This window comes from Cyprinodon variegatus, unplaced genomic scaffold (genome assembly GCF_000732505.1).
Source record: "Cyprinodon variegatus isolate N-32 unplaced genomic scaffold, C_variegatus-1.0 Scaffold34, whole genome shotgun sequence".
NCBI lineage: Eukaryota > Metazoa > Chordata > Actinopteri > Cyprinodontiformes > Cyprinodontidae > Cyprinodon > Cyprinodon variegatus.
The window spans coordinates 1989595-2003307 of record NW_015150487.1 but is presented as its reverse complement, the minus strand read 5'-3'; the positions used below and the strand labels follow the sequence as shown (position 1 = coordinate 2003307).

Genomic DNA, 13713 nt, shown 5'->3' with positions numbered 1-13713 from the left:
GTTCCTCCACAGTTGGGAATATTTATCTCTGAATTTGGATCTCACTTTCTCTTAAATCTTATCAAACCTTTAGCTTTTTCTTAGGATTTCATGTAATATACCGACTAAAGTTATGCACACATGTGTTTGTTCTATTGTTACCAGACCTACAGAGAGAATTAGGTTTATTATTTAGCAGTATTTGAGTAACGGTTTATCTGTTTTGAAACCTTGGGTCTTTACTCTGTCTTATAAAATATTTGTAAAATGTAATAAAATTAGTTTTTTTTTTTTTTGCTTTTGGATTTTACTCATCCACCATAGTCTGATCCTCAATGCTCCAGTATTGCACCCTAAAGACTATTTAGTCAATATCTACTTGTTGCTGTACACAAATAGACTTCATGTCAAATACAAAAGCTGCTGAAATGTTCAAAGAGCTGTTCTTACAGCTCATCAGTGTGAGCTTGTGTTTATGGAGGCCTGAGAAGCTGAGAAGATGAGGCTTTGCAGAACGACTAGGCGTGCCTGTTCTGGATTTGGGATGCAGCTTTGCTGTCCTACACTGGAATGTTAATTAGGTGAGCTGAATGAAAGAGAGGTGACCCGTTCCGTTAACCAGCTAACCCTGTTCCCCAAGAGCCAGGAGGGGGATTCAATGTATCGGAAAAGCCAAGTCAGCAAGTGCCTGTGTGGGTGTGTGTGCGAAGGAAACACAGAAACAATATGTGCTCTGACATTGCTGACTAATCCTCGTTAATTTTTCTTCTTTAAGTAGAATTACTTTTAGCAGCATACCACACAAGTACTGTTTACTGGTTGTAGCAACACTGAGCAAAAGTTAAAAACCCCCAAAACATTTCAGTCAGCTTTTTGGATTTCACAATTCCTTGCAAACAAAAAGCTGCTTTTGATTTCAGCAATAAAACAAAGATTTCCAACAGGAAAACATACTTCCTCAAAGAGGAGTGCTTCTCACAATTTCCAAGAAAATGAGGAAAAAGGAGTTAAAAACAAAAACAGTTGAGTTGCATGTTTCCTCAAGTGGAATTGCATCTTTCAATCTTGGTTGGATTAAGATTAACAACTCGGTAAACATCCTGAACTGTTTGCAAGAGAACTGAAATGTTAAAATTCAAAATACAAGTAGAATTCAATCGTACAACATAAAGAGTATAATACAACACTATGACAAAAAATATTTCATTTCTAAAATTAGAAAAAGGAAATAGTGAACCCTGCAAAAAAAACTATGAAAGAGTGACCTCTGGTGGACTTTAAGGGGCAGTACAACTATCAAAGAGATGACCTATTACTTATGCAGTATTTTTCCTTACAATATAACAAATATGATTTATAGTGAATATAACATATTGATATATAATATATTTGGACTGATAGTTAAACCTTTTCAGTTTGCTGGTGTAAATGAACTAAAATACTTTATTAATTTACTTCCTTAAGCCCTGTATAGGCATTTCTTGTAACATCCATGCAGTTGTCATACAGACAGTCACCTCATAGACCAATCCCCAGTTCATCTTAGTGGTGATGCAGTTTAAACACCAAGGTTCTATGTTCATTCAAATCCGAGCTTCCAATCTCACTTAACTTAATATACGTGTAAGAGTGAAGGTAAGGGTAAAAAAACACAAAGGCTTCCAACCGTATCCAGACCGCACACAAAAGGTGTAATTAAGAAGAGTTTATTAAATATGTCACTTTCCAGCAAAATGATTGTAAAGTATGTGAAACAAACATGATAGAAGAAACATGAAACCACTTAGAGCAAAAGCTGCCAGTTAAATAACACTGCATTCTTATAATTGATCAAGGCATTCATCTGAACATGAAAAATCTCCAACCGTACCTGCTGGTTATCAGTCTCTTATAACCACTATGTAACATTAAGAGAAGAAGAGCATCAATTAATACAGATGACATAAGTGATAAATTGGCAATAATTGATGACAGAATTAAGACCATATAAGTAAACAGAAGCAAGAATGTGTAACATTTAGCAATGTTTTAATATAAAATATTAATGAGAAACACACTTCACTGACTGACAGCTCAGTCTATAATCTTTTCTATGCAATATAATATTTATTGGGAAAAAAAAACAGTTTGAAGTCATTTTGTTCCTCATCTCCAACTAAAGTATATCCTCTGCTTATATTTAAAATACATCTTATAAATACACAGAATTTTTTTTCTAGGCGATATTGAACTTCTATAAATCCTCATGTACAAGTCGGTTATAACAATTAGATGATCCTGCAGTGAAAGTAGGATCTGATCTAAAGAGTTAATTAGAGGAGACCACCATGTCCAGTTCTTTGACGCCGTCCTGGCTCGAGCTCAGACCACAGCTACCAGACAGAGGGCTCTCAGAAAAATGGCTGCCGGATTTCGCCGCTGCTGCTGGAGATAAAGGAGCCTGGGTGAGACCAGGTTTCTTAGGAGGGATGGGTGGAGGGTTTCCCCTTTCCACCCTGGTGATGGTTGGTGATCTGACCGCCTGAGGAACTGCCCCTGCGGCCCTCCCAGCAACAGGAGACAGGGGGGCTGCAAGGCTGCGGTAGTCTGTGCCAAATGGGGAGTTGTTTGTTGCGCTGTGTTTCATGGTGGCGCTCTGCTGGACAGAGGTAAAACGGGACAGGACCTGAGTGACTGTGCTCCGGGCCAACTGCTTGACTGGGCTGGCTTCAGGAGGGGGGCTGCTGGGCAGGGGACAGAGCTCTTTTGGTGAGAGCGCAGGGACAGGCTGAGCAGGCTGGGACTGGGAATCTGGCTCTGAGGAACCCTGGAACTTGTGGCGAGCTGCATGGAAACGCTGGTTGATCCCAGCCTGGTATGGAGACTGATAGCTTCCCTGGCTCACGCTGCCTGTGCAGCGTTTGACCAGAACGGGCGAAGTGCAGGGCGAGGAATGACTGTGAGCGGGGAGTGTGGCACTGCTGAGGGAAAGCGACGTTTGTGTCTGATGAGGAGACGGATACTCATTTCCATTCTGACAGGAAATGTTTGGTGTATAAAGCCCATTTGTCTCCCCTGGACAAAGAGGACCAGGTTTTGGCTGTTCAGACAGGCCATCCTCCTCAGTGTCTCCCACCTTCATGTTGTCCACAGCTGTAGCCGGCTCTCTTTCTGTTACATCCTGCCTGATACAGGCTCCTCCCACTTCTCCCAGCCTCCTCTTAAGCTCCTCCACCTGATCAGAAATGAGATGATTTCTGTGAGCCATAATAAATGAATAAGAGTTCACCATCACAAGGTACAGTTTGCCACAGTGTTCACACCTGTTGTTGTAGATCAAAACAATGAGCTTCTTCCTTCTTCAGCCGTGAGCGAAGCTGTTCCCGCTCAGTGTCGAACTCTGCAAGCTGCTCCTCCACCCTCGCCTCCATCCTCAGAGCTTTCATCCTTTCCTCCTCCAGCTCCTTTCGCAGAGCCTGACAGACATCTTTTTCCTAAAAAACAAAAAATAAAGCAACACAAACTGTTTAAAAAATTAACAAAAGGATAATGGACTTGGATTCAAAATGTTAGAACCTTGTCCAGTTTGCGGTTCAGCTCAGTCAACCGGTGACCTTCCTCCAAAGCCCGGGAACTCGCCCACTTGCACTCTTTGGCCAGAGCACAGGAGAGCTGCTTGTGCTGAGATCGTTCCTCTTCGAGCTGCTCAATAACCCGGCGTTGCTCCTTCTCTATCCGACGGACCTGACTGCGCTCAAACTCCAGCTGCAAGCAAAGTGAACATGCACCATCAAAAGCTGTCAGTCATTGTTCCTGGCTGAGGTAAATATCTTTGAAAAAAGTACCTGTTGTTGAAGGCGCTCCCTCTCCTTTTCCAGGATGTAAGTGACATCATCTCCCTCTGCAGTGTCCTCAGCATGCCTCCTCTTTTCCTCCTCCAGGTCTGCAATAACCTAAAGGAAACATGACATAGAAAGAAAGGTATTTGGCACCTGTGGCTCTTTGGAGCTTCAACATTGGCTAAAAGTATTATGGTTTTCTGAAAACATCCCACAGAATATTTATCTACTTTTGCAAAATAGTTATGATCATCTTAGAGCCTTGAAAAAAAAGAGAAAGCAGTGCATCTTTTAATATGACAACAAATTTCAGACAGGAGATATGAATCACAAATGATGACATTTCTTTCTTCAAAGGATCAGGTAACATTTATGGCTTCAGACAAGCAGACAAAAGATGTTTCATTTTGTAAAGGTTAAAGACATAGACATTTAAAGAATGTATCTCATATAATCATCGAGGGGCAACAAAAAAAGGCTGGTGAAAAAATATATAGAGTTAATCATTAAGTTTAGGGGATGCACCGAAAATAATAGGATCACAAGGACACAGCACACCCAGCACGCAGAAACGTTGAAAGCGCTAAGAAAAGCACTGAAGTAAGAGATAATTTTGCTTGTTATTCTGGTTTTCGGTTGTTTCCTCGTTTTTTTGGTTTGCGATCTCAGCCAAGAATATTCGTTTTGGTCCATCCCTAATTAGGTTCCATAAAATCCTTTTACTATCATTGTTTTCTTCCCATTTGACCTTGCTGTAGGGGATAACTGCGCCCTGTATCAGGCAGTTGCTGCATTAGTTTGTTAGAGAAACGGTACCACGACTCACATGTGTAAAACAATATGTTTATTTTTCTATCAAAAATTCTGCAGCCAAATGAACAGCTTCAGCTAGCTTTGTTTTTGAGTGATTTTGTTTCATTTACATAAGCGATGCACGGTTTTTATAGTTTGTTGACGTTTTACCCATTTGCTTCCAAATGAAATAATTCCAAGTTCTCCAGTTTCTGCATCTGGAGCTACTGTAGTTGTGGAATTTCTTAAAGCTCACCCTTCTGTGTCTGCTCTCAGCTGCGGCCAGCTGGGCAAGCATCTTCTCTTGCATCCTCCTGCAGTGGCTCACCACCAGTTTGAGAACCACCAGAGGGTTGGAGGCAGAGGAGGAACAGCCAGGCTCCTTATTTGGGCTGCCGACAATTTCACTGTCTCTCTGCAAAGCCTGGAAGGGGTCGCTGAGGTCATACCTTCCATAGCGCTCCTGGATAAACAGTTCTTTACACTGGGCCTGAGAAGAAGACAAAGAAAGGAGTCAGGCTTTTATTTACACAGATTTAGTAACTTGGTGTCACTCTGCTCTTAGGCTAAGGTATCTGAGACCCAAAGGGAACAGTTAAACTCTATGTATAAACATTGGAATACCTTTTAAGCAGATGTTTTGCACACACTCTGACTTCATTTCTTCACTGCTTTCTCAAAGCAGATTTTACTAGGTTCTTGCAGACACAAATATGCCTTTAGGTCCTGGGAATGGGAGCAATCTGCACCTTTCTGTGTGTGCAGATGTCTTGCCAAAACCTATTTAATGAATGTACTGTGCAGCTGGTTTTTAACTTACCAAGGATTTTATAGAACCTTAAAACTATGATATGATGAGTGTTAAGAGGAGGAATTCCAGTTGAAGTAAAGTCTTTAACAGACTACTTAACTGCATGAAGCAGTACACATCAACCCTTTTCCACAGTAACAATGTTAATTGATCATACAAAAATAAGTAGTTAGTGTCTTAGGATAACAGAAGTTGGTTTTTGATAGGGTTTCATTAAAAGAGGAAATGACATTTTGCAACCAACTCATCATAATCGCCATTACGAATGACTCGAGAGATCTAAATCAGCACAGAGAGGAAACGCGTAAAAAAAAAAACAAGAGACATGGTGCTGAGCAGAGGAAGGAGCAACAGATGGTGTGTATCTGTCTATCTTTAGCAGGACAGCTGCTTCAGGCTGGCCTTTGTCCAAGGTGGACCTGCTGTCTGTTTAACGCATGACAAAGGAGAGATAATGGAGGCAAGACTTTTCAGATTCAGCGGATGTCTCTAGGCCTGCAGTGGAAAAGGGGGGGTGTGGAGTGAAGTGTGAGTGAGGAGAGAAAGATGGAGTAGGCCTGCAGCATTGCTGTGTCCTGGTAAGATTTCAACAAAGAAGGATAAGGAGATTAGAGGAGACACTCTATCCTCCCTGGCAGAGTGGATCATAGAGTTCCAAAGGACTGACACCAAACTGGCGTTAGGAATGACACTGGAGTCAAGAAGAATGGAGATAGACCTCTGTGTTGCCATATGAAGCCATTCAGTTGTTTAAATTTAAGTTTGTGGTACATCTGTTTTTTTCCCCCCACCAACCTTCTTCTTTCTCTCCAATACAATAGATCTCTTCACCTTTAGTATCACATGATATCCTGCATTACTTCTTCACCATCCTCCAGGCACTTTATAGAATTTTATTAGCTAAAAGAGAAATTATATCTGGCATTAAAATAATATAGAATTAAAAGAAGCTAGATTAAATGTGGATCTACTTTTATAGGGAAAACACCTGACCCCTGAATCAGTTTATCCGCATTATAATGCAAAATTTATCAACTCTACATGAGGAACGCATTAACTATTAACAACGAGAAACAGTTTGGAGATATATATCATCCCTAAAAAAGAGTTTCAGACAGCTGGTAAGGATGTTTAAGAAAACAAAATGAAGTTTTTCTTTGAGGTCTGACCAGTTGAATCTGGTACCAGGTTATAGATCTGAAATGATGAGAAAAAAGCTTTCCTATACAACTTTTTCAATTCCGATATGATACAGATATTGCAGCTTTGAGAATTGACTGTTATTGATAAACACGATACGATATGTATTGAATGAAAATAATGTGGTTAAATCACTAAGTGGTTTTAGAAATTATGATTTTAATTATCATCCAAAGCCAACTGGGGAAAAATAACAGCCCTGCCCACTTGCTAAATCTCATATTGACTAAAAAAGTTTTTTTTTTTTTTTATCTCAGCTCTCAGATTTCACAACACAAACCATGGTATGTGTTACTGGATGAGAATAAATGATAATTAATCTGTTAAGTATAAGAAACGTCTAAATAATAAACACACAGTTATTGAAATCCATCATTGCTGTAAGAGGTACACATTTCTAAGACTTTGGGACATCAGCTGATCAGAGTGAAAGCCTTAAGCTGCATTCACACCGAACGCAGTAGGAGCAGCAATAACGCATTTGCTGCTTCCTTTTCGCTGCTTGTACCAGTTTAGTTCTGACGCGCAGCTGAAACAGCTTTGCTGCTCTGGCTGCGCGGTGGAAAAGTGGGTCTGACGCGCGTTGGGCAGAGCTATTTTATCCTTTCTTTGCCTTGCAGCTATATTTGCTGTGATCAGGGGGAATAAACTAGTTTCAATATGTTTTAACGCTCCCGACGAGCTGCTTCAGCTGCTCAGATGCGCTGCGGGACATTTTGCTGCACCTTGACGCGCGTCAACCATTGACTTTGCATGTAAACTCGCTGCTCCTGCTGTGTTCGGTGTGAACGCAGCATTAATCCATACCTGTGAAAACATACAGCAGTAGTGAACCTCACCAGGAGAGTTCAAATGAAATCCATTAAGAAGTTTTTCAAACAACCCAGAACCTCATCTAAAGCGCTGCAAAAATCACTTGGCAGAGATTGGGCAAAAGTCAAAGAGTTCTAAAACAGAGACCAAACAGAGAATAAAAAGTCAAACATGGTGGCGGTAGAGATGATTTGCCTCCTGGAGCCCTTAGGGATTTATACATTCATTATCTGATATAAAATCACTCAACAATATCCAGCCATCAGTAAAGGATCTTTAGCTTAATCACTATTAGGTTTGCCAACAATTAAAAGCGTGATTTACAACAAAAACAGCAACAAAATGTTTTGGAAAGACCAGGCAAAATTCTGGAATAAATCCAATTAAGATTATCCAGAAGAATCTAAAATATTCTTCTCAAAACTCTCGCTTGTGGTTTAATTCAATCATCTCTGCCAGGGAGAATGGATTAAAACTTCCCTTGCGGTGATGTTTAAGAGTCATAGACCAATGAAAATGTGTGTTACATCAAACAAACAAGGCAGAATAAAGAATTCAGCTTATCTTGCCACTACATGTGCCCAAACAGTAATGAGGATGGTAAAGGAGGGAACAACCTTCTAAATCCCACTCAGGGAAATAATTAACAGTGATTTAAATAGTTTTAGTGAAGCCTTTGTTCCAAAGATCAAATGAGGAATAAATTGGAGACGGAAGCCTGCTTTGACGACCAAAGCTAAAGAAGGTTAAAGGTCCAATCAGGATAAAATGATTCACCTGAATTTCTGAAACTGCTTGAGCTTCACTGATAAATGGGAAGTGCGGGGAGGAATGATGAATGAGCGCTGAAAGAGAACCAAAGTTCAAGACAGATCAGAAGCTTTGGGCTTGTCATTTCCTACATTGTCAGTATTGGCCCAGCCAAAAACGAGAAGAGAAAGGCTCAGCCTGGAGGCTATGCTGCTGTTATTTGATCCAGTCTGCCAACAACTGTGTGAGAGAGAATAAAACGGCACAGAGAGGGGGAAAAAGAAAAACTCATGGCATCCAGGAGTATTAAGAAATGCCGCACAAATGTGAGCATAAAAGGGAAAAAAATGTGACAACCAAGAACCTTAGTAACTGGGATGCATGTTGTTCAATTCAGTTTATTTATATAGTGCCAGTTCACAACCATGAGGTATTAAAACAGGGACAATTCAACCAGATCACACAGTCAGACTGGTTCAGTTTTCAGGTTCTTTTTCAGACTCTGACTACTAGTTATTGTAACTTTTGCATATGGTGTCTTCTCCAAAAACATTAGTCAGAAATACATCAGTATCACAGATAAAAGTTATAAGAGATTAGTGAAGAAACTTGGCTTTCTGCCACTCCCTGCTCCCAGCAGTGACGGACTAAAGTGCCACTTTACAGGTAGAGCTAAAAACCAAAGACTAGTTTCAATAATTCATGTAGAACTCCTGCACTCGTAGAGTTTTTTCTCCACACCAATCCTTCACTTTCAGGAAATGTTCGTTGGGAATTACATTTAAAAAAAGGAAATGTTTCAACACTTAGCACTTACATTTTCATGACATCATACAATAAAACAGTCATATGCTCTCAGGTCTGCATCACAGTCTAGCCCCATTATTCATGCTTTGTTTGTTGGCTTCAGTTCTTGGCAACCTCAGCATGTCTGCATGGGAAGCTGCAGTTGTACCGTTTCCAGCTTATCTTTTGCTGACACATGCCTGGAATCCTTCTGATGTGCAACAGTCGGAACAAGATCTGTGTAAAACCAAAGGAGAGGCTAACCAAAATGCTTTTTTTTTCTGGAGGCTGAGATCTTCCAAAAGCTGTTTTGTCAAGCTTCCAAAATGTCCAACCGCTCCATATTTGTCTTTAACTTTATTGGCAGGAGAAAGAGGAAGCTGCTAATAGCAACTCCAGCTAAAAAAATAAAACAATGCATCATTAATGGTACTTAACCCATTCAGATTATAAATCTCAGGCCACAGTCTATCTGCCTACTTTAACAGTGACTGCTAAACAAAAAGAGTAAAGCTGCTGAAAGTAGCTCTACTTGGAAGCCACAGTCAACCACAGCATGTGAATTTGACGGTTAATTAAAGTCACATTTCCATGTTTGAGTTCCAATCGAACCCAAAGAGTTCTCCTTTCCACAACACCAAAGTGACTACTGGATAGCCGCAGAGTTTTGTGTGCCAAATATAAGCATTGCCAAACACTTCCTTCCTTATGAAAGCCACAGTGTAAAGCAGCTGCAGACATGAGTCACAAGGGGAAAAACACAGCAGATAGTTGGAATTCCACTGATATTTCTGCACAATTTAATTCAAAGCACTTAAAAAGAAACAAAAAAAAAATAAAAATTTCATATACTTTTCCATTGGAAAAAGAAAATCACTCATAAGCATGTGCAGAGAAAAACTAAAATGATTTTATCTTTTCAACCAGACTGAGAAAAGTTAAAAAAACAAAAAAAACAAAACAAAGTTTAATGAAATGTTTATGAAACTAAATAAAAACCATAGTGATCTATATTTATTTTAATGTTTCTCATTTGATACTGACAGTGATGTGCCACATCCTCTATGACTAACATCAGCATGACAGTTCATACTTCTCAAAATTGTTGTTTGCTGTGAGTGATAAGTCTATCAGTGCTCAAAAGGCAACGCTTTGAAATACTATTTATCACACTTTGAATTATTCTATTTTTGCAGCAAGAAGGTTCCGGGTTCGATTCCCGGCCCGTGGTCTTTCTACATGGAGTTTGTATGTTCTCCCTGTGCAGGCGGGGATTCTCTCCGGGTACTCCGGATTCCTCCCAAACTCCAAAAACATGACTGTTCTCCTTAAGCCGGGCATACACTGTACGATTTTTTGCCCTTTTCGGGATGATTTTCCATATATAAGTTTCCCTCGTATGTCAGTTATGTAGGTATTTTCCTTTGTCAGGTTTGGATTACGTTGATTTTTGTCATTTGTTGAAATAGTTTTTTGCTTAATAAATTTGTTACAATGTTTTCCTCGATGACTTCCCTGTGCTTCTGAGAGTTTTTGGCTCGGTCCCTCACATACGCACAGGTACAGCTTACAAATATGGGCATGCAATATAGAGAGAAGAAGTTTATAGCTAAAAAAAATAAAAAATAAGCTATACGTTGAATTTATTCCTGAAACTGACTTTTTTTTGGATGAAAATACCATTTGATGAAAAAAAAATCAGCAGAGTTAGGACAGATTTTATGTGATTTACTTGGTTTGGAGGGAGTTTTTGGAGGTCCTTTTTAAGCGGTCAGCTGCAAATGCAAATGATGAGTTTTTCTAATTATTATTGCTTTTTATTTTATTAATACTTTTAGACTCAACTTTATCTATTGTTTTTATGATTTATTACTTGTATTTTATAATTGTGTATAGCAAACTGGTCCTGTTGGGTGTTGAAAGAGCTTTATAAATAAATTGGGTATGGTATGGTAATGAGTTTGACTTTGGCCGATAAAGTGTCTTGAAGGCTTTTTAGTAGCAATGTATCGTTCTATTTCTGTTGTTGAAACCAGGCAGACTGAATCACATACTGGGTCATAAATAGCATTTTGGCTGTCTGAGCACTTTTTGGCATGCGGTTAGAGCTGTAGTCAGTGGATATTAGAATAAAGTAGATAGTCTGCTAAAGGAGTCTCAGAAGAAGATCTAGACATATGATAAATGTGTATTAGTCTCAAAGTTAGTCAGCTACAAACTTATCATTGTAGTAAAATAGCTCCAGCCCCCCTTGAAAGGGAGTGATCTGGCTTATGGGTGAGGTTGTGTTTCTTCTTTTAATGTAATTTTAATGCATGATGAGGAAATTGCATATACTGTTCTATAACATAAATCCTTTTGCATTCGATCCTATTATGTATACTCCATCAGAATGATTCTTATCAGATCAATGGGACACTGACTTAGTGGACAGAGTTAATGTTGAACAGTTTGTTCAAATCAAACAATTCCCTGAAGTTCCACTTAAGTCCAGTGTTCATTTATTCACTGGGATTTCCGCCCACGTTGAGTTATAAAGCACCCAGTGAGCTGTAACTCCTTTCTTGCCTTAGATGGCCAGATCACTGAGGAATAAAGGAATGTGGTCTAGACACAGCACACCAATCCTTTGCAGCTCCTTCTCTGGTCTGCTGACTGCATCTTCACTTTGTTGCTTTAAACCAGGAATGTAGCAACACAGAGAGAGAAACATACAGTGGCAACAAGGGTTGGACTTGCATCTTGTAAAGACTTGCATCTTCTCATCTTCTGCAGAGCTATGTATTCATTGCTTATCTTGAATGGATAGATCATCTTGACGGTGATGGAGGAGTTACATTATCAACAGTCTCAGGATATTACAACAGTTTTCTTAGATTTCAAACTCAGACAACATTCTAAAAGTGAGTTTTTTCAGATAACGTTTGATAAACTGGTCATTTTTGGATGGTTGAGAATAATTCTAACCCTCTTACATGGAACAAACACTTTCATTCCATGAAGCAGTTAGCCCCCCCCCACCATAAACAATACAACTCTCCTATCGAAGTCGACAATCAAAGTCAAACCTCCAAGTTTAAAATGCCACCCAGGAGCATTAACAGAACCCATTAATCCCCCCACTGCATGAGAGAAGCTTTGAGGAGCCCACTTTGCCAAAATGTCTGTTTACTTTCGGTCATGCTTCAGTGAACCTTACTTTTGCTTTGTTGATTGGCAAAATGCTTTTTTCCAACAATCTATTGTAACAAATTCAAAGGATGGTTTCCACAGAGAGAAAGACCTTTATTTGACCTTTTTTGTAAATTTGTCAACTTAACACAGCAAAATAGGAAAGAACAATGTAAGATCTTGGATAAAGTTTTGGAAAGTATGGTTCCATAAACAGAATTGATCAATCTATTGTATAAGAATTGAGGTATTGTTCAATTACTAAACGAAGATGACAGATAGGAACAGCCATTAGTTCCCAGTAGGTTCACTGTCACTCAGGAGGAGCTACACAAATCCACAGTTCAGGTTATCGATGCACTTTATAAAAGTTTCCTAAAAGAAAAAGAAAGGACAATGTGGAAAGGAAGCCATAGAAAGCAGTTTCTCAAAAGCCATGCACTAGATATAGGTAATGAGTATAAGAAGGTGCTCAGAGGGGTTGAGAAATCAGCTGAACCATTTGGCCATATTAAAAATAATAACAGTGCACACCACCCTGATAATTATCACATAGTAAAACATGGTGGTGGCAGATTCTTATTGTGGGGATGCATTTCTTATGCAGGGAAAGAGAGGCTGGTTAGAGTTAATGGGAAGCTGATCCATTTATAATGTATATCACAGGTCATGGATTAGCGGACCAGGGTCCGGATCCGGACCCACCTGCTGGCTAATCTGGACCCAACCTGATTTAAAACATTTATTACCGCATGTTGTCCGGCGGCAGTGTCTAACTTGACTTGCACTGCTTCTCCTGGTAATATGGTAAAACCCTCCGGCTACAAATTAGCCAATGAGCTGTATCAGTCTGGGTTGCTGCTGCTGCTGCTACTTTTAGTCACAGCAGGCAAAGCCAGGTGATGGGAAAGAAGGAGAAGACGATGGAAAAAAGATAGCAGAGAAAGTGCAGACTGCTGGAAGAACCGCGGCGAACTGGTGACAGAAAGGTGAAATGGCGTGCTCAAAGATGACCCTGCACATTTTCAGTATGTTTGGCTCAACCTACTGCTGCGAAACAGGATTCCTCACCATGACCATAATCAAACATAAATGTTGATCTTGATATGTGCTTGAGAATGGCTTTGTCTCCATTCAAACTCTGGTTAAAAGCCCACTACTCTCATTAAGCCATACAAATAAAAAATAAAACAAACGGTCTGTTTGGGTGTTTTATAAAATATGTCAATTAGGAAACAGTCTATATACCAAACTCAAAGATTGTTATTCTCTACTTCAAAAAAGACTTTAGATTCTAAAATGGAAAAATTTTCTTTCTTTTTTTTTTTTTTTAAGTCAATGTATAACATGGATGCATAAACACCGAATTTATTCCAGTGTTAAATGCTGTTATTGCTAATTAAAAATGTCTTTAGTCAACAACCTTTACTGATTGTTGATTTTCTTTATTCGGACCCCACTGGTTTTTAATGAAATACATGTTCCAACAGTGAATCGTTTAACCTACAATAATATCATCCAAAGCTTTTATCCTCTGCATATTTAACAATGTTTTATTTTATATATATATATATATATATATATATATATATA

General features: G+C 39.3%; 1 protein-coding gene across 2 annotated transcripts in view; it reads right to left on the bottom strand.

Annotated features, from left to right (window-relative positions):
- Positions 1-1463: 1463 nt before the first annotated feature.
- Positions 1464-13713, bottom strand: part of LOC107103357 (CTTNBP2 N-terminal-like protein) — a 19476-nt gene continuing 7226 nt past the window's right edge. Inside the window, exons 3-7 of one of the 2 annotated variants that reach the window (XM_015403040.1) lie at positions 4846-5079; positions 3804-3911; positions 3535-3723; positions 3282-3452; positions 1464-3193 (exon numbers count right to left, since the gene is read on the bottom strand). In XM_015403040.1, the coding sequence (XP_015258526.1) occupies positions 2288-3193; positions 3282-3452; positions 3535-3723; positions 3804-3911; positions 4846-5079 (1608 nt within the window). In that variant the 3' untranslated portion in view covers positions 1464-2287. The remainder of the gene's footprint in view (positions 3194-3281; positions 3453-3534; positions 3724-3803; positions 3912-4845; positions 5080-13713) is intronic. The other variant, XM_015403033.1, reaches the window with a different exon arrangement.